This window comes from Aethalodelphis obliquidens, unplaced genomic scaffold (assembly GCF_003676395.1).
Source record: "Aethalodelphis obliquidens isolate GAN/ISIS:26980383/991018 unplaced genomic scaffold, ASM367639v1 scaffold42, whole genome shotgun sequence".
In the NCBI taxonomy this organism is placed as follows: Eukaryota; Metazoa; Chordata; class Mammalia; order Artiodactyla; family Delphinidae; genus Aethalodelphis; species Aethalodelphis obliquidens.
In genome coordinates, this window is record NW_020837986.1 from 10,347,693 (window position 1) to 10,373,550 (window position 25,858).

General features: G+C 38.5%; 1 protein-coding gene across 3 annotated transcripts in view; it reads left to right on the forward strand.

Moving 5' to 3' along the window:
- The first annotated feature begins 230 nt into the window (after positions 1-230).
- The window catches only part of UQCC1 (ubiquinol-cytochrome c reductase complex assembly factor 1), a 91,054-nt gene continuing 65,426 nt past the window's right edge, over positions 231-25,858 (forward strand). For all 3 annotated transcript variants that reach the window (XM_027078472.1, XM_027078473.1, XM_027078474.1), the window contains exons 1-4: positions 231-342; positions 11,747-11,851; positions 20,684-20,767; positions 21,692-21,799. In XM_027078472.1, the coding sequence (XP_026934273.1) occupies positions 319-342; positions 11,747-11,851; positions 20,684-20,767; positions 21,692-21,799 (321 nt within the window). In that variant the 5' untranslated portion in view covers positions 231-318. The remainder of the gene's footprint in view (positions 343-11,746; positions 11,852-20,683; positions 20,768-21,691; positions 21,800-25,858) is intronic.

The window sequence follows — 25,858 nt, forward strand, 5'->3', positions numbered from 1 at the left end:
GGTTAATGAAAGAGCTATGAAAAGCCCGAGGCAGAGGTCAAAGAGGACAGGTGTTGTGATGACTTGAGCCTCTGTGACGTGTCTGGCGGAGACTAGGGAGAGCGGGAGGCGCGCGCGCGTCCCGACCGTCCGGCCGCGCCCCAGGCCCTGCCTCCTCGCGCACAGCAGTGAAAGCGCGCGCTCGTGTGCGCAGCGACCTCTGTGCGCCTGCGCCGCCGTTGCCGGGCATCCGCCGGCGAAAAGACGACCTAGGGGAGGGGTGGTGGCAGCGGGGACTCCGGAAGCCCACCTTTCACCCGGAAATGGTTGTCGAGAAACATGGCGTTGCTGGTGCGAGTCCTTGTGAGTGAAGGAGTAATTTTGTGGTGTCGCCCACCGGGCCACCGGGTTGGAGTCGGAGAGGGAGGGGCGGGAGCAACTGGACGGAAGTGCAGGAGCGGAGCCTGTGCGGTAGCGAGGCTGCGCGGCCGCATCTCTTCGGGGAAACTGAGGCAGTTTCCCACCTCCCCCGACCCTCGGTTTGGCCGTGGCTTCCCCCTCTTTGGAGAAGGCGTGAGACTGACGTCAGATATAAATTTGACGAAGCTTGCTTTTCCTTGGTCACCACCTGTGACTCCTTCCCCTCAGGGAGAGAGGCAGCGCGTGGGGCACTGATTGTAGTTTCGGGAGACCCGGGTTCTAGTTCCTGTTCTGTCACTAACGCTCAGGGTGACCTTGGGCAAGTCACTTTTGGGCTTCAGAGTTCCCATGGGCAAAGCGAGGACGTAAATCTGCAAGTCTTTGGGATTCTGAGGTTCTTTGGGTTTGTTTCAGAGATCAGTAGATCAATTATTAACTCTGTAGTTAAGTGGAATACTCTTATATGCTATTAGAGTGAAAGCTGCACGAGAACTGGGGTCATATCTGTCGTTTTCACTCTGCCTAGCACAGTGTCTGGCACATCATAGGTGTTCAGTAAAGATTTGTTGAAGGAATGAAATAAGTGATGAAGAACTACTCGACTAATTAACACCCATATGGGAAGCTGCTGCACCTCTTGTGATTCAGTCCTGAACTTCTAGCCGACTCTGACTTATAGAAATTAAAGAGAACAAGAGTTAGGAGGATACAGAGCTTGGGTCCTAATCATGGACGGATAGTAGAATTTATAATTTTATCAAGTCTTTAAAAAACTGGGTCAAGGAGATTGTTTTTCATAGCAGACACTGTGTATTCCTGCCTCTAGCTTTCTTTTGAGTTCTGATATTAGAAATATTTGTGTCTAATCTTTTTATATGTGGCATACACGGCCTGTGATTTTACTTCTTGTATTCCTTGTCAGCCTAGCAAAGTGCAGTGCCCTCTGTTGTTGCGTAGTAAAAGTTTTTTTGAAGAATAGCTCCTGTAATCTACAGAAAGTAACTTGGTGAAGTAATTGTTGATGCCAGGGCAGGAACTGATTCAGATCTGAGGACTGCTGAGGAAATGGCAACTAGGATGTCCTAAGTGGTTTTTTTTGGCCATGGTGCTCGGCTTGTGAGATCTTAGTTCCCTGACCAGGAATCGAACCCAGGCCCCTGGCAGTGGAAGCGCAGAATCCTAACCACTGGACCACCAGGGAATTCCCTCCTAAGTGTTTTGTTTTTTAAAAAAATATTTATTTATTATTATTATTATTATTATTTTGGCTGTGTTGGGGTCTTAGTTGCGGTGCGCAGGCTTCTCTCTAGTTGTGGCTCACATACTCAGTAGCTGCAGCGCATGGGCTTAGTTGCCCTGCTGTGTGTGGGATCTTAGTTCCTTGACCAGGAATTGAACCTGTGTCCCCTGCATTGGAAGGTGAATTCTTAACCACTGGACCACCAGGGAAGTCCCCCTCCTTGATGTATTTTTTTTTAATTAATTAATTTATTTTTGGCTGCGTTGGGTCTTTGTTGCTGCGTGCGGGCTTTCTCTAGTTGTGAACAGGGGCTACTCTTCGTTATGATACACAGGCTTGTCACTACAGTGGCTTCTCTTGTTGCTGAGCACAGGGTCTAGGCGCTCGCGCTTCAGTAGTTGTGGCATGTGGGCTCAGTAGTTGTGGTTCATGGGCTCTAGAGCACAGGCTCTGTAGTTGTGGTGCACAGGCTTAGTTGCTCTGCGGCCTGTGGGATCTTCCCAGACCAGGGATCGAACCCATGGCAGATTCTTAACCACTGTGCTACCAGGGAAGTCCCATCCTAGGTGTTTTTAAGATAGATACTTTGCGGGGGAAAGATGAGAATTTTATTGGGCTGTAGATCTGAAATGAATACCTTGACTTGTCTTGGAAGTTAGTGACTTCCTCAGCTGAGCATGCTGCTGAGCATGTGGATGGTTACAGGATCTTTTCTTCTTGGTTGGTAGCATCCAGTGAAACCACCTTTCTAACTGCCTTCTATTAGTTGAATCTTTTTCTACCCCCCATTTATCCCTTTCTATTCATCTTTTTAGGTGGAAAGCAAGATTAGGTAAGGAAAGTCACTTTCACTTTATACGGTATACTGTAATTCTTTGAAGTCTTCTTATCATATGTTGTAATGTGTGACAAAGCAACAGAAACTCCCTTAGGACTAGAGAGTTACAGTAAACATGAAAGTAGCAGATATTTATTGATCACCTATGCTGAAGAGGCATTAGGGTTATGCTGAAGAGGCATTAGGGTTAGGCACTGTGAGGAATTCACAAATACAGGAAAATGCACCTGTCTAGGTGTCGGAAGAGCCTTGTTTGAAAGCTTGGCCCCATTACTTACTATGGGTATAGCCTTGAGCAAATCACCTAACTTCTCTGAGCCTCAGATTTTCTTGAGGGTAAGTTTGATAGGGTTGATCAGAGAATCAGTTGATACAAATGACATTTTAAATGCTTGTTTTCCCTTCCTTTTAATTCAGCGACTATTTTGAGTGTTCACTGCATTCTAGCAACTCTCCAAGGGACTGAGGATGAAAAACATAGAACTTATTCTCATGTTTATAATCTAATAGCAGAGACAGAAAAGAAAACTACTGATAACAATTCTTGAAATGCTGTGATAGAAGTCTTAACTAGGTGCTGTGGTAGCAGAGTAGAAAGGCACCTAACCCAGCCTGAGGACAAGCATTTAGATGCTTAAACTAAATGAGGGAGCATTAGATGGGGAATAGGGGAAAGGAAATAGAGGAGAAGCATTAGCTTATGCTACTATGCTAGACAACAAAGGCGCTCTAAGTAAATCGCTCAGGCTGGACTCGGGGGCACTTGTGGGGAAATGGCAGTAGAGGAGACATTGCCTTGCATGTCATAGTTAGGGGTTGGAGATTTATCTTGAGGCAGAGGGCAGCCACTGAAGTATTTTAAACGAAGGGAAGATTTATTTTTAAAGGTTTTTTTGATGCATTTACTCTTGTTTTTTTTCTTATTTAAATTTTTTAAATTGAGGAATAATTGACGTACAGTAAATCACACTTATTTAATTGTATAATTTGATAAGTTTTGACACAGGTATACACCCGAAAAGTCATAATCATAATAAAAATAACGAACATATCCGTCACTCCCCAAAATTTCTTTGCGCCCTTTTGCAATCCTTATATTGCTCTCCCTGCTTCCAGCCACCATTGATCAGGGGAACACTTTGTTCCTTCTCTTATTTTTAAATTGAAATTAAAAATTTTTAATTTGAAAGTAAAAAAAAGTCCAATCCACATAGTAAACAAAAAACATAGATTTTTGTTTTAATAGATCCCTGTAACAAGGGTGGATGTAACAGATGGGTCAGTCAGAGAGGGCTGAGATTAGAGTCCCCAAGGCCAGTCAGAAACTAAAGTAATCCTGGAAGAAGTGATGAAGCCTGTACTAAGTGGGAGATGGACAGTGTGGTTAAAGAAGAAGGGATGGTTGCAAGAGGTATTGAGGAAATTGTCTACAGAGCTTGATGAGAGATTAGATGTTAAGGATGAGGGAGAGGGAAGAGTCTAACAGCTTGTCCCAGGTCAGCCTAGGATGACTGAGTTAATAGCAGTGTTCTTCACTGAGAAAATCTAGCTGGAGTTTTTGGGGGTTTTCTGTTTGTTGGTGTTTTTTTTGTTGTTGTTTGGTTTTTGTTTTTGCAGCTGGATATTTGGTGTTCAGGAGAGGGAGCTGAAATATAAGTTGTAGTTGAAACAAAAATGTTGAGATTTCTCGAGCAATAATATTGATAGGGAACATTTTATAGGGCGTTTACCATGTGGTAAGCACTCAAATACTTTATATGTGTGAACTTGCTAAATCCTTATGACAGCCCTTTGAAAAGGTAGGCACTATTATTCCCCCATTTTGCAGACAAGAAAATTGAACCACCGAGAAGTAGTATTCCTGAAACATTCTCATTAGTCTCCCCTTACTTTTTCCTCTTTCTGTCTTTTTGACCAGTTTTTACCCTTCTCCAAGGATGGGTTTGGGAAGGAGGAGTAAACTGAAACACTGCTATTGCTGAGTAGATCTAGCAGAGGAACTGGACATTTGAGCAGTGCGCTGGGGCTTTTTTATGGTTTTATGAGCTGTTTTGACATTGGTAATAATTTTTACTTTTCTTTGATAGTAGTATAAATTGCAGAAAGCCACACTGGATTTAAAAAAAAATTGTAGTAGAATACGCATAACATAATTTACCATTTCAACCAATTTTAAGTGTACAGTTCAGTGGTATTAAGTACATTCACATTGTTGTGCTGCCATCACCACCATCATCCAAAGAACTCTTTTCATCTTCGAAAATTGAAACTCTGTACCTATTAAAAGATAAATCCCTATGCCCCACTCTACCCAGCCCTGGGCAACCACCATTCTTTCTGTCTTTATGATTTTGACTACTCTAGGTACCTCATATAAGTGGAATCATACAGTGTTTGTTCTTTTGTGTCTGGCTTATTTCACTTAACATAATGTCCTGAAAGTTCATCCATGTTGTAGCATGACAGAATTTCCTTTTTTTAAGGCTGAATAATATTCTGTTGTATGCATATACTACATTTCATTTATCCGTTAATGTGTTGATGGGCACTTTGGTTGCTTCCACCTTTTGGCTATTGCCAAATAGTGCTGCCATGAACATGGGTGTACAAATATTTGTTGTAGTCCCTGTTGTTACTTCTTTTGGGTATGTGCTCAGAAGTAGAATTGTTGCATCATATTGTAATTCTATGTTTAATTTTTTGAGCAATCACCATTCTGTTTTCCATAGCAGCTGCACCATTTTACATTTCTACCAGCCAAGCACAAGGGTTTCAATTTCTCCACATCTTCTCCAACACTTATTTTCTTTCTTTCTTTTTTTTGTTTTTATAGTGGCCATCCGAATGGGTGTGAGAGGATAATCTCATTGTAGTTTTTTTTTTTTAAGATTTTTTTTGATTTGGACTATTTTTAAAGTCTTTTAAAAAATTTAATTAATTAATTTATTTTTGGCTGCATTGGGTCTACATTGCTGCACACAGGCTTTTCTCTAGTTGCAGCAAGCAGGGGCTACTCTTTGTTGCGGTGTGCGGGCTTCTCATTGTGGTGGTTTCTCTTGTTGCAGAGCATGGGCTCTAGGCATGTGGGCTTCAGTAGTTGTGGCATGTGGGCTCAGTAGTTGTGGCACATGGGCTTAGTTGCTCTGTGGCATGTGGGATGTGGGAGCTTCCCAGACCAGGGATCGAACCCATGTCCCCTGCATTGGCAGGCGGATTCTCAACCACTGTGCCCCCAGGGAAGTCCCATCTGCAAGTATTTTTTCACATATTTTTTCTGTTCCTTATTTCTCTCTTCTCCGTCTGAGACTTCCATTATACATATGTTGGTATGTTTGATGGTGTAGGTATGTTTGCTGGTAGGTCTCTGAGACTCCATTAAATTTTCTTCATTTTTTTTTTTTCTTTCTGTTCGTTGGGCTGGATAATCTCAATTGATCTATCTTCAAGGTCACTGATTCTTTCTTTTGCTCAAATCTGCTGTTAAACTTCTCTAGTGAAATGTTAATTTTATTTATTGTTCTTTTCTTTTTAAAAAATTTTTTTAAAAAAATATTTATTTATTTATTTGCTTGCACCAGGTCTTAGTTGTGGCAGATGGGCTCCTTAGTTGCAGCTCGCAGGCTCCTTAGTTGTGGCTTGCCTGCTCCTTAGTTGGCGGCCTGCGGGCTCCTCATTTGTGGCATGTGTACTCTTACTTGCAGCATGCATGTGGGATCTAGTTCTCTGACCAAGGATCAAACCCAGGCGCCCTGCATTGGGAGTGCAGAGTCCTATCCACTGCACCACCAGAGAAGTCCCTTATTGTTCTTTTCAACTCCAGAATTTTTGTTTGGCTTTTTGTAAAATTTCTTTCTTTATTGATATTGTTTATTTGGTGAGATACCATTCTCATACTTTGCTTTTGTTCTTTAGTCATGGTTTCCTTTAGATCTTGAAATTTTTAAATAGCTGGTTCAAAGTCTTTGGTTTGTCTAATGTCTGGGCTTCCTCAGGGACAGTTTCTACTGATTTTTAAATTTTCCCTTGTATTGACCATGCTTTTCTTGTTGTTTTACATGTTTCACAAGTTTTTGTTGAAAACTAAACATTTTAAATAATATAATGTGGCACCTCTGGAAATCAGGACTTTGTTTTCCCAGAGTTTGTTGTTATTTTTCTGTTTAGTGACTTTTCTGAATTAATTCTGTAAAGTCTGTATTCTTTGTCATGTGGTCTCTGCCCAGTTAGCTTAGTGGTCAAGTAATGATTGGATGGAGATTTCCTTAAATGCCTGGAACCAATGAGTCTCTTAGTATTTGTTGAGGGGCTCTGTGTGCATTTTGGAGCATGCCTTCATCCTTCTGCCAGTCATTTGACAGTTCTGCCTTAACCTTCACTTCCTGCTTGCGAAGCACCTCAAGGTCAACCAGAGATGAGAGCTTAGAGCAGTCTCAGGTCTTTCCTGTTCTGGGCATGTGCACAAACCTGTGCATCTGCTTGGCCTTCAAATTCCCGGGAATATGTCAGAGCTTTTCAAGGTCCCTATGCATATCTCATTCCTCTGATTTCCTTTTAAACTTTTTGATTAGCCTATTGTTTTCCCCAAGTATTATCCACTGCCTCAGGCAGCCACAAAGTTAAACAATTGCCTCTATTTGTTTTCCACTAACGCTCCTGGGGAAAATGGTTATCATACTGGAGGAGTTTCAAGACGGATGGAGTCTTCCAAGGAACTGCTAGACAGATCAAATAATTCCAGACCTTTGTGAATAAGGTTTGAGGAGCTTCAACCCCATTCAGGAGTCAACTTTTCTCCAGAGAAGACTAGTTCCTTTCAGTGAATACTACTATTTAGAAACCAAGTTTGGATGCTACATGTTGTCATTGCAACTGAGGTGTCATTGCTTCCAGGCCCTATCAGTACAGGAGTAGGAAGTATATGTATGTGTATACATATACATAAACACACATATGTTGATTTCTTTACCTCTGTATATTAAAAACTTACACCAGTTACTCTAAATCCATCCCAATAGCACAGGGTTTATTCTGTCCTTTTGCCTTTTCATATTTGTTAACTCCTTTCTCTGATAGAAACCTGATCCCTCATCCTTAATATATTTACTGATTTGCTCAAATCCTTCCTGTATTTGTGAATTCACATACTTGCTAAAATTTATTTGTAACCCGAATCAATACTTGTGGTGCTTTTGCAGTCATTTGTGGACACGTGCAGGGGGTGAAAAATTTGAACTGCAACATGCATATTCCTGGCTGAGGTGATACTCTGACTTCTTGTTTTAGCTATTATGCTGTAAACAAGTATCCTTCTCATGGTCAATTTAGTGTCATGTTTTTTGCATTTTTGTGCTTTTGTTGGTGATTTCCCTGTTTAAAATCGCCCCCAGGTGTAGTGCTGAAGTGCTGTCTAGTGCTGCTAAGTGCAAAAAGGCTGTGATGTTTCTTGTGGAGAAGATTTGTGTGTTATAGATGAGTTTTGTTCAGGAGCGAGTTAGTGCTATTGGCTCTGAGTTCAGTGTTAATGAATCAACAACATATTAAATAAGGTGTCTTTAAACAGAAACACACAAAACAAGTTCATGTATTGTTTGGTTGATGAAAATGTTGTGACCAGAGGCTTGCAGGAACCTAACCCTGTATTTTTCCCCTAGGAGCAATGGTTCAGTGTTTGCTAACTTAGTGTTTGTGGTCACTTTGTAAAACATAACTTTGGGGAGTAGGAGAATTGACTACCTGTAAAGCCTTTTCCAGCTCATGGGTGAGCAAAGGAAAATACTATGTATCTTAAAAACCACATGAAGAAAGAGTCTGGTCAGTGGACTGATTAAAGTGTAGTCACAAAAAGAGCTGATCTGTGAGAATATTTTCAAATACGATGTAAAATCACCTGCAAATCACAATATGCACAGGAAATACAAACATAAAACGTATCTTTAAAATTTTGGTTGAAGTGTTGATGAGGCAAAAGGATGATAAAACCAGTTCCCACTGAGTAATGGTGTTTATACTATCCTAAGTTAAAGCAATGTGTTTTGGTTTTTTTTTGCGGTACTCGGGCCTCTCACTGTTGTGGCCTCTCCCATCGCAGAGCACAGGCTCCCGACGCGCAGGCTCAGCGGCCATGGCTCACGGGCCCAGCCGTACCGCGGCATGTGGGATCTTCCCAGACCGGGGCATGAACCCATGTCCCCTGCATCGGCAGTCAGATTCTCAACCATTGCGCCACCAGGGAAGCCCTAAAGCAATGATTTTAACCACTGGAATTTTTTTCTGAACTTGGGAGAACTGAGGTTTGCTAATTGTTATAGACCTAATGTATTAGTATCTATAAGAGGATGATAAGTACTTCCACAGATTTACTGATATATATTTATAAATGAAGTATTGGGAGAGGTGGAAAGGAAAAAGGACTTAGTAGAATCAGTAGAACCAGAACCTGGAGTCTAGGTTGAAGCAAATGAGCTCATGCTTTGGGTAGGAGAGAAGAAGAGAGTCCCAGAGGAACTCCAAGGGGATTAGCTTGTGTGGAGAGGAGCAGTAATTCTCAAACCAGAGAGTATGAGTCAGGTTTTGGAACTGCTGAGTGGAGAATGCAAGGCAGAGTATGTAAGTATATTGATGGGTTGGAGTCCAGTTGGTAAAGATCAGGTGTTTAAGTTTGACTACAGAGACACTTGGAGGCACTGCAAGCTTTTGAGAAAGGGAATTCCAGGTTCAAAGCAATATTTTAAGAAAATGGTTCTTGCTGCTGTGACAGTTTGCTGGGGAAAGAGGAGTTTACTTAACATAATTCAGTAACAGTTGTTAATAGCAATAGTGAAGCCTTTGTGTGTGTGTTTTACTGTTATTGAAGTGCTTTTACAGGTGGTCCTTGGGACGCTCCTGTGAGGTAGCTTTTATTATTCCCACTTTTAAGTAAGGGAAAATGGAGGTCCAGAGTTTTGAGTAACTAGTTCAGGGTCACACAGCTATTTAATGGTAGGCTTGCGATTCAGATACCCTTTCTGCTACACCTCAGTTTCAATTAAGGATTTCGACAAAGAATTGTTGTTGTAGGATTGGAGAAGGAAAGAAAACAGCAGCTGATTAGTACTATCTTCTAATAAGATGTGATTTAAAGTATTGGCATGAAACCAAGTAGAGTCAAATGTTACAGAGAAAATTTTTATTGACATTGGAAAAAATATGATGAAATTCTTCAGAAAATCTTCCAAAAGTTTGCATTGTTCCTACTTGTAATTTCCTCTTACCTTACCCCCACCCCCCACCCCCACTCCGCTTTGGGCCTGAATCTGCTGAAGTTTCATCTTAGCACGTATTTACATTTTTAGGAAAGGAACATCTGACATGGAATGATCTGGTAAATGTGTCAGCTGTTAGTAAACAAGAAGCCAGTAATTGTATCTCATTTGAAAACAATCCCAACAGGTCAAACCTCAGCTGAAATAAAATCCTATTTTTAAGCTTTACTTTTAATTTGAAACATAAGTTGCTGTGAGTAACCTATTAGAAACAGTTACACAACTTTAGAAAGCATCTCTAGGTTTAAAATTCTAATACCTTTCTCCCCCTTACCCCTGGCCCTTCCTGCCTAGTCATGAGGAAATGGAGATTCAGATTCAACTTAATATTTATTGAGTTGGACATACTGCAAAGGACATTTTTTTTCCTTAAAATCCTGAGAGGTAGGGATTTTTATTTATTTTATGGAAGAGGCAACAAAGGCTCATAGCTCACTGACAGGGGAGCCAAGAGTCAAATCAGTGCTTTCTGATTCCAAGTACAGGACTCTTCCCATAGTATTATGCTGTATTTTAATTGGTTCAAGACTAGGTCATAGAGTGGTAGAGCTAGAAGGGACTTTGGGGATATTTCCTCTACCCTTTCATCCCATAAATGAGCATGGATCCAGGAGCTGGGCTTTCTGGATTCAAATCTTAACCCCGCTATTTATTAACCATGTGACCTTGGGAAGTTACTTATCCATACTTCCATTTCTTTATCCATATACGTGGGATAATAGCAATATACCTAAGTCATTGGGTGGTGATTATGAGGTTTAAATGAGTTCATATATGTAAAGTACCTGAAAAATACCTGGCACATAGTAAGTGCTTATAAGTATTACTAATATTTGTTAAGAGGAAACTGAGTATCATAAAGGTGTAATTACTTCTAAAGATTATATTGAAGTAGCTGAGTTTAAACTAGGATCCGGATCTTTGACTCCTACTATTGTAGTTGATGGTTGGCAAAGTGTTTTCAGATAGTTGTATATCCAGTCCTCATTATGGCTCTATAAAGTCTACAGGCCAAGTGAAAGAAACCCTTCGATCTCCCAAAGTTGGCTTCTAGGATAGAGATTTCCAGTGCTGTGTACGTGGATGCCATTTATACAGTGGGTTGTATTTCAGCTTCATAAAGTAAAGCAGGCTTTTCATTTAGCAAGGTAGAGCTTCTCCTTTCTCCAGCCTAACCTTTCACTTTAGTCCAGAGACCTTTTTGAGGTCAATTAATGCCAGAGGGAAAAATTGGACCTCAGTCATAGCTCTAACAGCCACTTAATCTCCCTTTGTCTTGGAAATCAAATTGCCCAAGTGTGTTTTCCCACCCTAAAAATTTCAGCCCATGGGGCTTCCCTGGTGGCGCAGTGGTTGAGAGTCCGCCTGCCGATGGTGGGGACACGGCTTCGTGCCCCAGTCCGGGAAGATCCCACATGTCGCGGAGTGGCTGGGCCCGTGAGCCATGGCCGCTGAGCCTGCGCGTCCGGAGCCTGTGCTCCGCAATGGGAGAGGCCACAACAGTGAGAGGCCCGCATACCGCAAAAAAATAAAAAATAAAAATAAAAATTTCAGCCTTAGTTTCTTCATCCTTTTGGGGTTAATGGTAATCCTGGCACTGTTCACTGTAAAGGGATTTTATGAAGAGCTTATAAATCAGTGTTTATGAAAAGGAATTGCAAACTGATTTAAATGATAAGCTAACTGTAAAATGCCTGAAGGAGGTTTATTTTGTTACTTTCCTGAGAGGGAGCTCATGTCCTCCAGTTTGGGTCAGCTATCACCAGAATTCGTCTAGTCCGTGGTAGGCAGGGGTACATTTTATCCTTGGAGAGGTGAGCATGGGGAGGCTTGGTCCTAGTCCTGTTTTGGAAATTCTCCTTTCATGTGCCCTGTTCTGGCAGAATTTCTAGACTTAGGTACGCTCTTTGCCTTCTACACATGGAGTCTGATATAGATTCCTGACAAACTATTTTTTTCTTTCTCTAGAGGAACCGGATTAGCATCTCCCAGTGGGTTCCAGTATGCAGCCGATTGCTACTTGTGTCTCATACACAGGGACAGTGGGGCAGGGCTCTGTCTGGTACTTCCCAGGTAAGATTTGTTATTCCTTTGCTTGGTATGAAAAAACCTTAGTGTTTATGTGCAAATGTCATGTATTTATAGATTAACCAACCGAATTGTGTGATGGAAAAACCTCATGAGACCACTTCTGGGTCTCTGTGGTGCCAGCTCAGGACTGATTCCTACTGTATGGTGTCTAGGGCGTTGCTTCTAAATACCCCAGCAGTGGAACTTAGCCTAGGATACCACGCTACAGTCTGATGATTTTTACTGTTGGGAGTGTTTCCAGATATTCATCTCAGAGTTAACTTTTCTTCAGTTTTCTTTTTGTAGCCACTTTATGCCGCTTTTATTTGGGGTAAGAAATGTTTCTTCATTTTTTTCCTTTTTATGAACATAAAAATCCAAGGAACAATTATTTCAGGCCTTAGTTTACCACTGATCACATGATTCTTTATAAAGTAGTTTACTTTGGACCCTCCTTGAGAGTTTTTTCTCCTGATTTTTGTTAATTGTACAAATAATTTAGTAATAAAGGAAATAAAAATCACCCATGACTTCAAACCTGAAAACATCTGCTGGTTCTTTTCCAGTCCTTAAGTATGTATGTGTGTACTAATTTTTTCCCTCGGTACCTTAACAAATATCCACAGAATTTTATGTTCTGGTGCTTTTTCACTTATTAGAGCAGACATTATTCACGTTGTTAGATAGATTTCATAATTAATTTTTTAAATGGCTACATGTTATTTATTTAACCTTTGTTTATATTAAAATTATCTACAGATTTTTTGTAGACTTTAATGTGGTTACCATTTTATTGTTATATAGTATTTCTTATTTTTAATTATTTATTAAAGATGAACTTCTAGGAGGGTGTACCCTAGGTCAAAGGGTATAAGCAGTTTTCCTCTCCAAAAAGTTGTTTTAATTTATACTGCCACCAGCAAGTTTATATAACTAGTTTTTCATCATTACCTCCCCTAAATTGGGTGTTTTAAAAAAATTTAAACTAATTGGGTAGAAAATGTTACCTTGTTTTGCTTTGCATTTCTTTATCAGGGTTAAACATTTTTCTGTTTATCAGTTATATTCTGGTTTGTAAAAATTACATATTTACATCATTTCTCTGTTTATCTACTGGGAATTTATTTTCATTACCAATTTATGTAAATTCCTTTTATAGCCATTCACTTTCTTTTTCATATTTAATGCAATGAAAAATTATTTTTGATGTATATAATTATATATTATATAATTTAAATAAATAAATAAAATATATTAAAATACTTAAAATATAGAGTAATTCCCTCCAGCTAGTGTATAAGCCTTGCCCTTCTGAGGACATGTCTTATTTTTACCTGTATTTCCTGGGCTTCTCACTAAGTCTGGCACAGAGAAGGCACTAAATGTATGTTGAATGAATGAAGAATATGCTTGTGCAAAAGAGGCATCTACTTTGGGTAGTCGTGTAGCTGTTTCTTTTCAGAGTTGGGCTAGGTTCTATTTTTATTTTTATTTCTGTGCACTGGAAAATTTTAGTAGAATTTATCCTATAGTTCTAAATCATTTGTAAATAATGTGTGCAGAGATGGTGGAAGGAGGAACTCATTATATCAGTCTCTGAGTTGTGCCTCATTCTTTGAATCAATAAACATTTATTGGGTACCTAGTATATACCAGATACTATATTAGGCTCTGGGATGGCATTATAGAGAAACATCCATGTAAATAACTTAAAATTGTTTATCTCATGCTGACAAGATTATAAATAAACTGGACATTTTGTCATATTGATGTTACCTCACTGGTACATCTTCCCATCTTTGAGTTCTCCTGGTTGGAAAACTCTGCTTCAGAATGACATCCTTAGGTACATATCTGACAGGGAGGCAGATTTGGCTTAGAATGAGGAAGAACTTTGTGTTAACTAGAATTGTGGTGTAATGGGATGTGTTGGCTGTATTTTAACAAAGTAAATTTACTTTTACTGGAAGTATTCAAGCAATGATTGGAAGGCTATGTTAGGGGCTTGACATAAAAGTATCCTCCATTGGATGAGTGGTAGTATCAGATGATCTCTAAGGTAATGTCCAATGCTGTAATCCTATTATCATTTTCAAAAGGCTAGGGACATTGGACTCTAATCTGTCTTTTCTAAGTAACCTCTTGAAGTTCTGTCATACTTTGATGAGTCTACTTAAAAAGTTTTTTTTAGGGCTTCCCTGGTGGCTCAGTGGTTGAGAGTCCGCCTGCCGATGCAGGGGACACGCCTTCGTGCCCCGGTCTAGGAAGATCCCACGTGCGGCGGAGCGGCTGGGCCCGTGAGCCATGGCCGCTGAGCCTGCGCATCCGGAGCCTGTGCTCTGCAATGGGAGAGGCCACAACAGTGAGAGGCCCGCGTACCGCAAAAAAAAAAAAAAAGTTTTTTTTAATTTTTGAAATAATTTAAACTTACAGAAAAGTTATAAAAATGGTAGTGTTCCCTTATACCCTTCATCTAGCTTCCTCTAATGTTAGCATCTTATAGCAATTATTGAAACCAGGAAGTGAACATTGATGTGATACTATTAACTAATCTATACACCTTATTCCAATTTTACTTTTTTCCCCCATTAATGTCCTTTTTTTTGGTCTCTCAATTGGGGTTCATCTAATATTTTCTTAAAATTAGATTGAGGCTATGCATTTTTGGCAAAAGTGATATTGTTTCCTTCTCAGTGGGTCACATCAGGGGATACATGATGCCAGTTATTACTGGTGATGTTAACTTTGATGACTTGGTTATTAAATTGGTGTCTGTCAGCTTCCTCTACTATAAAGTACTATTTTCCCCTTTGTAATTAGTAGGTGTCTTGTGAGAAGATACTTTGAGATTATGCAAATATCCTGTTTCTCATCATACTTTCTTTTTTTGAAGTTTTTAAAATAATTTTTATTGAAATATAGTTGATTTACAATGTTGTGGGGTTTTTTTGGGTTTTTTTTGGCTGCATTGGGTCTTTGTGGTGCACGGGCTTCTCATTTTGGTGGCTTCTCTTGTTGTGGCTCGCAGGCTCTAGAGCCCAGGCTCAGTAGTTGCGGCTCACAGGCTTAGTTGCTCCGCAGCATGTGGGATCTTCCCGGACCAGGGGTCGAACCCGTGTCCCCTGCATTGGCAGGCGGATTCTTAACCACTGTGCCACTAGGGAAGCCCCAGGAAGTGGAGTTTTGATAAAAACTTTTATTTCAACTATTTTGTTCCTTTTTTTGCATAAATATAAAAATGTTCCAAAACTTCCAAGATCTTAGAAGATAGTGACTGAAAGGATCAATCAGTGATGTTCATTTTAAAGGATTAAGAAAAGGCCCCAAAACTACAAAAGATGAAGCAGCCTAAGCTGAATAATTTATTACAACAACTTGTAAATGTTTGTGTAAAATGTCTTATAAGGGTTTATTGTTGGGTCTGTGGGCACCCAGGGGTGAGGAGTGGGAGCAGGATTTCTTTCTTTTTTAAGGCTGTATAATATTCCATTGTATCTGTCTATCTATCTATATCTATATCTGTATATCTATGCCACAGTTTCTTTATCCATTCTTCTGTCAGTGGGCATTTGGGTTACTGCCATATCTTGGCTATTGTGAATAATGCTGCAGTGAACATAAGTGTGCAAGCATCTCTCCAAGATCCTGCTTTGAATTTTTTGGATATATACCCAGAAGTGGGATTGTGGTATCATGTGGTAATTCTATTTATGGTTCTTGACTGCGACAGTCATTACTATGGTGTTTGCTTGATGGTCATTTTTGAATTCCATCATTTCCTACTACATTTCTTGATTGGAATTCTACTGTAAGGAAGAGCTGTCACTTTCTCTCCATTTATTTATTTATTCGATTGTTTTGTTTGTATCAGTATGAGCTAATGGATATTTATTCTGTGAGTTATAATACATTATTCTCATTATTTTGTTGATCAAATTGTTCCATGTTTGGCTGTTGAGAACTCCTTCAAGTTCCTTTCTACGTGCCTTCATTTTTTGAACACTTCCTTGTTTCTTGGCACCACAAGATGTTTCAGGTTCATGTTGTATTTTCTTTGCTCTAGCCCTAGAGTTAACAGTTTCCCCCCGGGAGCCCTGGTTCCTTTTATTGGAGAATGATATTTGGAATATTCAGAAATTAAGATCTGGGTGCTAAGTGTACATGAGCCAGTGTTGTTGAACTCTACGCAGGTTTTTGAAATCAGTTAGATATAGGGCAAAGAAGATAGCTCTGAATACATGTTTTACCCCTTAATGAACTTTACTTCTTTGAGCCTTAGTGTTCTTATTTCTAAAATGGGAAAAAATAGTATCAACTTTTCGAGGTTGTTGTGAGATAACATAAGTAAAACAGCAAGTGTACAGGTGCTGGGCATATGGGAGATCTTCAGTAACTTGTAACTGCTATTTTTGTTGCTATTTATGTTCATGCTACTTGGGTAAATGTTCTCCTCACCTTGTAAATTGAAACTTAAAAAAAAATTTTTTTTTTAATCCTAAAACTACCTTAAGCAAGTTGCACCCTCTCCCTGTGTCTTAGTTTCCTCATCTGTGAAAGGAAAAGGTTGGACTTAGAAGATCTCTGAGATTCCTTCCAGAAGATCTCTGAGATTCCTTCCAGCTCAAGTGTTGTTATTCTAGGTTACTCCTTAGTTCTTCAGTTGCTTTTTCTCCAAGCTAAACAGCTTCAATTTATTTTAACCTTTCCACTAGGACCTTTTATTCATCTCTTTGATCATTCCTGTGGTTCTTTTCTGGACCTTCTCCAGATTGTCCTTCTATTTGGAAAAAAAAAAAACTCCACCTAGTTTTTATTGAGTGCCTACTCCATGCCCAGAATGGTGTTGAGCAATGGGACAGAAAATAAAAGAAGTATAAGATAGACTGTCTCCTGGTGGAGCTTATAGCTTTGCTGAAAGGACCAGATACATATAGTGTTGAAGAATTGCTTGAGTCCTGCCCTCCTTTTTCCTTTCCTTTCCTTTCTCTTTTCCTTTCCCTTTTTCTTTCTTTCTTTTTTCTTTCCCTTTCTTTCTTCCTTCCTTCCTTTCTTTTCTTTCTCTTTCTTTCTTTCTTTCTTTCTTTTCTTTCCTTCCTTCCTTCCTTCTTTCCTTCCTTCCTTCCTTCCTTCTCTCTCTCTCTCTTTCTGTCTCTTTCCCTCTCTCTCTCTCCCCTTCTCTCCCTCTCTCTATCAGGGAGGTCTTTTCATTTTTAGAACCTTTTAGGAAGCAAAAAATAAAAGCAAAATCTTAATATGTCTTTTTTCTTAAAAAAATTAATTTATTTATTTATTTTCGGCTGTGTTGGGTCTTCATTGCTGCGCACGGGCTTTTCTCTAGTTGTGGCAAGCGGGGGCTACTCTTTGTTGCGGCACGCAGGCTTCTCATTGCAGTGGCTTCTCGTTGCGGAGCAGGGACTCTAGGAGCACAGGCTTCAGTAGTTATGGCATGTGGGCTCAGTGGTTGTGGCTTGTGGACTCTAGAGTGCAGGCTCACTAGTTGTGGCACATGGGCTTAGTTGCTCCGTGGCATTCAGGATCTTTCCGGACCAGGGCTTGAACCCATGTCATCTGCATTGGCAGGCGGATTCTTAACCACTGCCCCACCAGGGAAGCCCAAGGGAACCTTCTTGTACTGTTGGTGGGAATGTAAATTGATACAGCCACTATGGAGAACAGTATGGAGATTCCTTAAAAAACTAAAAATAGAACTACTGTATGACCCAGCAATCCCACTACTGGGCATATACCCAGAGAAAACCATAATTCAAAAAGACACATGTACCCCAATGTTCATTGCAGCACTATTTACAATAGCCAAGATATGGAAGCAACCTAAATGTCCATCAATAGAGGAATGCATAAAGAAGATGTGGTATATATATACAACGGCATATTAGCCATAAAAAGGAACAAATTTGGGTCATTTGTAGAGATGTGGGTGAACCTAGAGACTGTCATACAGAGTGAAGTAAGAAAGAGAAAAGCAAACATCATATATTAACGCATATATGTGGAATCTAGAAAAATGGTGTAGATGATCTTATTTGCAAAACAAATAGAGACACAGACGTAGAGAACAAACGTATGGACACCAAGGGGGAAGGGGGGTGGGGTGAATTGGGAGATTGGGACTGACATATATACACTATTGATACTATGTATAAAATAGATAACTAATGAGAACCTACTGTGTAGCTCAGGGAACTCTACTTAGTGCTCTGTGGTGACCTAAATGGGAAGGAAATCCCAAAATGAGGGGATATATGTACATATATAGCTGATTCACTTTGCCATATAGTAGAAACTTGGCGTCCATACGTTTGTTCTCTACGTCTGTCTCTATTTCTGTTTTGCAGATAAGATCATCTATACCAGTTTTCCAGATTCCACATATATGCATTAATATATGATATTTGTTTTTCTCTTTATGACCTGCTTCACTCTATATGACATTTACTTATTGATGGATATTTAGATTGCTTCCAGTTGGGCTTTTATTGATAGTGCTTTTATGAACATTCTTGTACATGTTTTTTTGTGAATATATGTACACATTTCTGTTGGGATATACACTTAGGAATGAAATTGTTGAATCTTAAAGAATGTATACATTCAGCTTCATAGATACTGCCAAATAATTTTCCAAAGTGACCGTACTATTTTACACTACCATCGGCAGAGTATGAGAGTTCTAGTTGCTCTGTATCCTTTCTAGCACTTTGTGTGTGTGTGTGTGTGTGTGTGTGTGTGTGTTTGGTGGGTGGTCTTTAAACATTTTTAAATGTGATATTCGGTTCTCTTTCTTGTGTAGTGAGTTTTCTTTCTCTTCTCCACAACATTATGAGCTCCATAGGATAGTAATTGTTTTATCTTAAAAACTGGCACAAGGGCTGGCATATTGTGGGTATTTAATAAAGGTTTGATAAATGAAACATGTATGCATGGCATGTGTGTGGATAAGAACAAGAAGGATATAATAAGAAATAACCATACAGGTGGTTGGGTTTGTTCATTCAACAAATGTTTGAGGGTTTCCTGTGTATAATACACTGTACTTGATTCTGGTACTACACCTAGTTCCTACCTTCATGGATATTTTTGGTGGTGGTGATAGAAAATAAGAGTGTGTAATAAATATATAATTGTACATTGTAATGAGTACTATGAGTAAAGTGAACAGGGTACTGCTATGATAGAGAATAATGGGATGATAAGAAACTATTTTAGATAAAGTGGTCAGAAAAGGCCTCTTTGAAAAAGTGACATTTGAGTATTTTGGGGTATTTTTTCTTTTTCACAGAAAGTTACTTGATATCTTTTTGGTTTAAACAGAGGAAAAATTAATGTTTTTAAAGGTCAAGGGAATCTTTTCGGGGGGCAAGGGCAAGAATGGGTAATACAAAAAGTAAGGAGCTATAGGGGAAGAAAAAGATCATGACATACACCTTGCCCCAAAGCACAGCTTGTTGAAACTGCTGTTAGTTGTGTTCTTTGAGCCTGTTTAAGTGCTTCATGTTCTAGTGGACCATTACACTGATATATGTGATGTAATGGGAGGTGTTCTGTGTTTAGTCTCTGTGTTACAAAGCCTGCTTGATACCTGTGAATTAAAGCATAAGTGTTCTTGGGACTGACCAGAAGAATCCTGACTAATCTTTTAATATCCTTGTTTGGAAAGAAAAGTAAATAGTAACTCTCCACATTTAGAAATTCTATTTTTTTCCTTCATTAGGATTAAAGAAAAAATCATTTTCATTTCATGTGTCCCATCTCTTGGAATAAGCCAGAATTGAACCCTCCTGCTGCTCCTTTCCCACCCCTTTATATTGTAAAGGAAATAAAACATTACTGAGAGTTTGGAAACTAGATTCTTAAACTCTTCCGTAATTCTACCAGCATAGCAAAATAACTCTTTCATTTCTGTGTGTTCCTTTTTAGACTTGCCCCTATGCATTCATGTGTTTACCTATAATTTTATACATATTATAAGTGTTTTCATGTTGCTAAAAATAATAATCTCTAATGTAAACTGTGGACTTTAGGTGATAATGTGTCAGTGTAGGTTCATCCATTGTAACAAATGTACCACTCTGTTAGGGGATGTTGATAGTGGAGGATGTTGTGGCTGTGTGGGAGGGGGTATATGGGAGCAGTCTGTACTTTCTGCTCATTTTTGGTGTGAACCTAAAACTGCTTTTAAAAATAAAGCCTATTAAAAATCTGATTATCTGATTTCCCATTGGGTGACTGTACCTTAATTTAATTAACCACCTCCTTTCTTATTGGACTTATTCCCCAGTTTTCACACTTGTGAACAATGCTACAATGAGGATCTCTTGCATATTGTTTTTTTCCTTAGGAATTTATTTTCAAAACTATGTTTACTCGTCTTGATTATAATAATACCAACCTGGTAGGATTGTGGTGAGGATTACATAAGGTAACATAGGTAAGGCAGATACATAGTGCCTGGCATATAATTTTAACTAATGTCTATTATATTGCCAAAGTGCTTTCAAATGCAGTGTGAACATTGGAGGAAGACAGTTCTGATCTGAACGACAATGATGTTGATAATGATGGTGATGATGAAGACTTTTACTGTTTATTGAGTACCTATTTTGTGAAAGGTACTTTACGTTCTTTTACTTATTCAGATATTCAGCAGATGTTTATTGAGCGTGTAGTAGGCAACATTAGGAATTGAGTTAAACAAGGCTAGAAAGATTCTGTATTTTTTACTTTGAAACAACTCTGATCACATTAACCCTCTAAGTGAATGCTCAGTGTTGCTTACCTCTGTTTTTTTTTTTTTTTTTTTTTTAAATCCCCCAGTGGCCCCAGATGAGCCAGGCCCTAGCATGTGGTGGATCAGTAGTAGACATTCAGCTAAGTAGGAAGTATCATACCACAAATAAGGTGAGACTTACAAGTTCTTTCTGTGTCTATAGCGTGCTTTCACACAAGTGTTCTTACTTGAAATTCAGCAAAATTGTTAGCTGGATGAGGCAAGAAATTTTATCAAATGCAGAAGGTGAGGCTCAGGGAAGTAAAGTGACTTGCCCGAGGTCACAAGGATGGGAAGAGACAGACCAACTGAATATTGGAACCTGAGGTGTCTGATCCCGTGTCCTATATTTCTTCCATTGTACTCTCTTGCTTAGAAAACACTTTAGAGAAAAAGTGTCGTAGATTTTTTTATATGTTAAAAATAAAGTAATATTTAACTGATGGAGAATTTCTTATTGGATGTATAGCCTGCCTTCATTTAGAGAGGATTAGCATTAGAATAGGTTTTCCTTTGAATTTATTTGCAAACTACAAAACTGTATCTCCTATAGTCATTAATAAAAAATAAAAGAGTTTAAAAACATTTATTCAGTGCATGCTTTGATTGATTATGACTTTGAATGACTTTTGACTGCTTTCAGACAGTATTTTTCTTTCCTTTTCCCATAATGTCAATAAACATAGAACATGTTTCTCAGAATTGTTCTTTGGGAGGTGGGGGTCAAGATTTCTTTTTTAAAGTACTCTTTTCCATAGAACTTTTATTCTGATACCCCAAATCTATCATTTCCTAGACATGGGTTCATAGACATATGGTCAGTGAGGTGGGTATGTCTGCTCTGGAATTTAGAGGACACCTATTAGGGTTCCAGATGTGTTTGTACTGAGTGATAAGGTACCCAGAAAAATGAGAATGAAAAATTCTAGGTTAAAAAAAAAAAAAAAAAATCTAAGCAATAAAAAATGCCCTTAGACCCTAGTGAGAAATAAAAGCATTCTTTTAAAAAAACTTTTTTGCAACTAATTTTGGTTTCCTTCTTTTTGAATAAATAGCTTTCTTCTACCAAGGATTCCCCACAGCCTGTTGAGGAGAAGGTTGGTGCCTTCACAAAGATAATAGAAGCCATGGGATTCACAGGACCTTTGAAATACAGTAAATGGGTAAAGTCTTTTAAGTTGTTTTCATTTTTCTTCTTGAGCTTTGTGCTTTCTGCTCTTCACAGAAGAATTTTTTAAAGCTTCTGCTTTGCTTTTTGTGAAATGCTTATATTATTTTGAGAGCTTCAGAATATGTTGTTGTCCCCTTGCCCCCCGTTCCAGGTCAGGTCTATACAGCATGTGGGGCTGAAATAGTCCCTCTACTCCCTTAACCTGATTCCTTAGAAGTATCTCAGTAGCAGGCAATCCAATAACACTGGTCTTTCCAGGTCTTTGCTACATGTTATGCCATATAGATGAGTTCTCAGAAGTTAGATGGGCCAAATGTTTTGATGGGGACTGCTCTTAAGGAAACACTCTCTGTGATTCATAAGTGATTTTTCCCTAGGTCATTGTAATGACTTCCTTTAAAATTTTACTAATAAGCATTTTTAAAATTAATCAATTCTATGATTTATTGTAATTCATATTATGAGGGCTGTTTGCTAACTGTGTCATTCCTAATCAGGTCTTGGCCTAGCATGTTATCTGTTTTATGGTACTTGCTATAAATGAATGAATGTCCTCTCTACATCAGGTGCTACTGCCCCTGGACTTTTATAGCAATGCCTCTAACCAATTAAAATAATAAAACACAAGTCATTGGGTTTTTCTCAGCCCAGTTATCTCCTAGTACTACTGTTTCTCTCTACAGTTATGGCAAAAGTACCTTTTAATACTTTTCAAGGTTGCTAAATGTGGGATAAGCCTAATCAGTCATAAGTTATATATTAAAGCAAACCAACATAAAGCAGTAGGGAAGACTTTTCTAGAAAACATTATAACTTTGCCCAAAATGACTAAATTATTCCAGTTACACCATTTTAACAAGTTGGAGCAAAATTAGAATTTCAATTTTATTGTGAACTTTACTTTTAGTTTCTTCTTATAATATCTGGCTCTCTTCCTAACAATTCTCACTGTAGCAAATATAGGCTTCTCTCTGTAATCTCCGTTTTACATAAATTGAACAGTGATTCCACAAGCATTTTGTTTGTAAGGGGCTTTGAAAAGTATAGAAGATAGCACACACATAACTAGGTTATAATGATGTCCTTGAGACCCTAAGGTTATGAAGTGTCTTCTTAATCATTAATGAAATATTAGTTATGCTCATTAAAGTTATCTTTTTTTACATCATAATTCTTGACAAATGATAATCACTGGTATATTTGGTAATATTATTAACCAGGATCTTTTCCTTTATTAAAAAAATATTTGCGATAATACATTTGGATTGAAAAACTTAAAATGTGTGTTTTGTTTGAAAGTAAGAAATTAAAAGGGAAATGAGAGCAGAAAGAAAGAAAGAAAAGAGAAAAAATTTACTGTTTTATTCATTTCTTGATGGTTGAGTTCCACTTGGTTGCTTCCATATGCTTTGTCTCGTCCGTATTTTTATGATTCCAGGGGCAAAGTTGGCTACCATTTGGAGGATTACTAACTCATCAGGAAAATTTCTTCACTGTTTAAGTTAGTCTCTGATTTTTCTTGGTTCCCTTGTGACCTCAACTAAGTCCCTAATATTTGCATTTAAAAACTCTTTTGTGATGTGGCAGTGTCTACTTCCTGTAACCTTCATTTTTTAAATTTGTAACATGAAAACATCAAAGTATGACATTCTAGTATATTTTGGGTAGGAAGATGTAGGTATAATTTTCCATATTGAAAGATTGAGAGCCCTTTTCAGCAAATGTTGACTCAGAAATCTGTGGCAGACATGTGTATTGGGTTGCACTGGCAAGAATCTTTGAATTTTGTGTTTTCTCATGTCTTTCATTAGGGAGTAAAATGTCTGCTTGTCTCTGCATCAGCAGTATCAGCCAGCTTTCCTCCATCTTTTTATGTAATGTTTTCATGTGTAGTTCCATTTTTCTTCTAGATCCATATTTAGGAATTTAAATGTGGCTTTCCCTTACCTATTTGATTATCCTGAAATAACTATTCTTTTTCATTATCTTTATGGAGCAATATCAGATAAGATAAGGATAACATTTAACAGATTGAGCCACATGTCATTGAATAGGCGGTTTTCAGATTAGCATTAAGCCAAAAAGTTATTCCTGTTCTGAAGGACACTGACAAACTGGAATGCATTCAGAAGTGGGCAGTGAGCCTTGTGAAGGCTTCAGAAACTGTTGAATGCAGAGTGGTTGAAGGAAATAGGGATACTTTGCCTGGAAAAGAGAAGACATAATGGTTCTTCTCAGGTGTTTGAGGGGCAAATGTAAAAAAAATGGAGACTTAATCTGAGGTATTCCAGTGTGCAGATAGTGTTTACTGAATGTTACATGAAGCAGATTTATGTTCAATATAACAAAACTTTAGCAAGAGTTGTCCTCCAGTGGGATAGGTAGCCTCACAAGGTCATTGGACTTGTTTGAACAGGGGCCCAGATAGTTGACCATGAATCAAGAATGCTGTAGAAGGAATTCCAGTACAGAATAGAAAGTTCAAATGACTTCAAAGCCCCTTCCAACTCTCACACAGTTGTTTTAGTGTAAGCCTTTTACTAGATTCGTTTTTTTATCTTGTGGGATGGTACAAAATGCATCAGTTAGTGGGAGAGCTGATTTTCATTTCCTAAACCTGTCTTAGGTGCTTGTGTTTTAGTCAAGTAGACTGATGAAGTCTTCCAAAGTTAGAATGAAGTCATCTGAGGACCAGAACAATTTGTATTGACTGGATGGAAATTTAGTCCACCTACTTCTTTAACTTATATTAATGCATGAATCTTGAAGAGGTTCTTTCCCTGAGTTGTTATTTCCAGTCCCTGTGTGATGGTCTTAAGGGACTTGCTTTAGAGATTTGTCCAGGAAAATGGCTCACCCAAGTATAAAGGTTTGGCCTCGCTGCAGGAAAAGTGAGGAACTCTAAAATGCTCCTGATTGCTGCAGTATGAGCACTGTATACATACACTGGCCAATCTGGTGAAGTCTTCATTATTTGTAATGAATGCTTGCTTCATGAACATGTTCTGGGGAAAAACCTCTTTCTCATGGAACGATTTGGGCCTTGGAGGCAAGTGTGCTTTTCCTTAGGCAGAGTGATTAATTATGAACCAGAATCAGAAGGAAACTGCCGAGTTAAAAAAAAAATCAAAACACAGGCCATTAGGAATTTTACTTAAAATTATAAATGTATTGATAGTTGAACTAGGCCTTAAGTTCCATGAAAAGAGTTTTTAACTGCTTTGTTTACTGCTGTATTCCTAGTGTCCAAATCAGTTTTAGGCACTGAGTTCGGTGCTCAATAAATTATTTGTTGACTGGAACAAAAGCTTATAGATGTCCTAAACTCTCTGTTTCAAGGATAGGAATAGGCCTGTCAAGGCCAAAGCATTAGGATAACGATATCATTAGGATATCATTAGTTTGGTGATGGTACAAACAAGTGCTTCCCAAAATGTGTTCTATGTCACATACTTCCTAGAACCTCAGGTGTTAAAAAGTTAAACATGCTTCTTTTTTAGACTGCTGATATGGTGAATTACACTTACTGATTTGTGAATGTTGAATCAACTTGGCATTCCTGGGATAAATCCCAGTTGATCATGATATGATCTCCTTTTAAAATATTGATGTTAGTATTTTGTTAAGGAGTTTTGGATCTATGCTTATGAAGGCTATGGTTTTGTAGTTTTGTTTTCTTCTGATGACTGGTTTTGACACCAGGGTAATGTTGGCTCATAGAATGAGCTGGGAAGTGTTCTTTCCTCTTTTTTTCTGGAAGAGTTTGTGTAGATTTGGTATCATTTCTTTAGATATTCAATAGAATTCTCTAGTGATGCCATCAAGCCTGGAGTTTTCTTTGGGGAAAGGTTTTTAGCCACAAATCCAATTTTTAAAATAGAGATAGGACTATTCATGTTATTTATTTATTCTAGTGAGCTTTGGTAGTTTGTATCTTTCAATGAATTTGTCCATTTCATCTTAGTAGTCACATTTATTGGCCTAAAGTTGTTCAAAATATTCCCTTATTATCCTATTAATATCTTTAGGATATGTAGTGATGTTCCTCTCC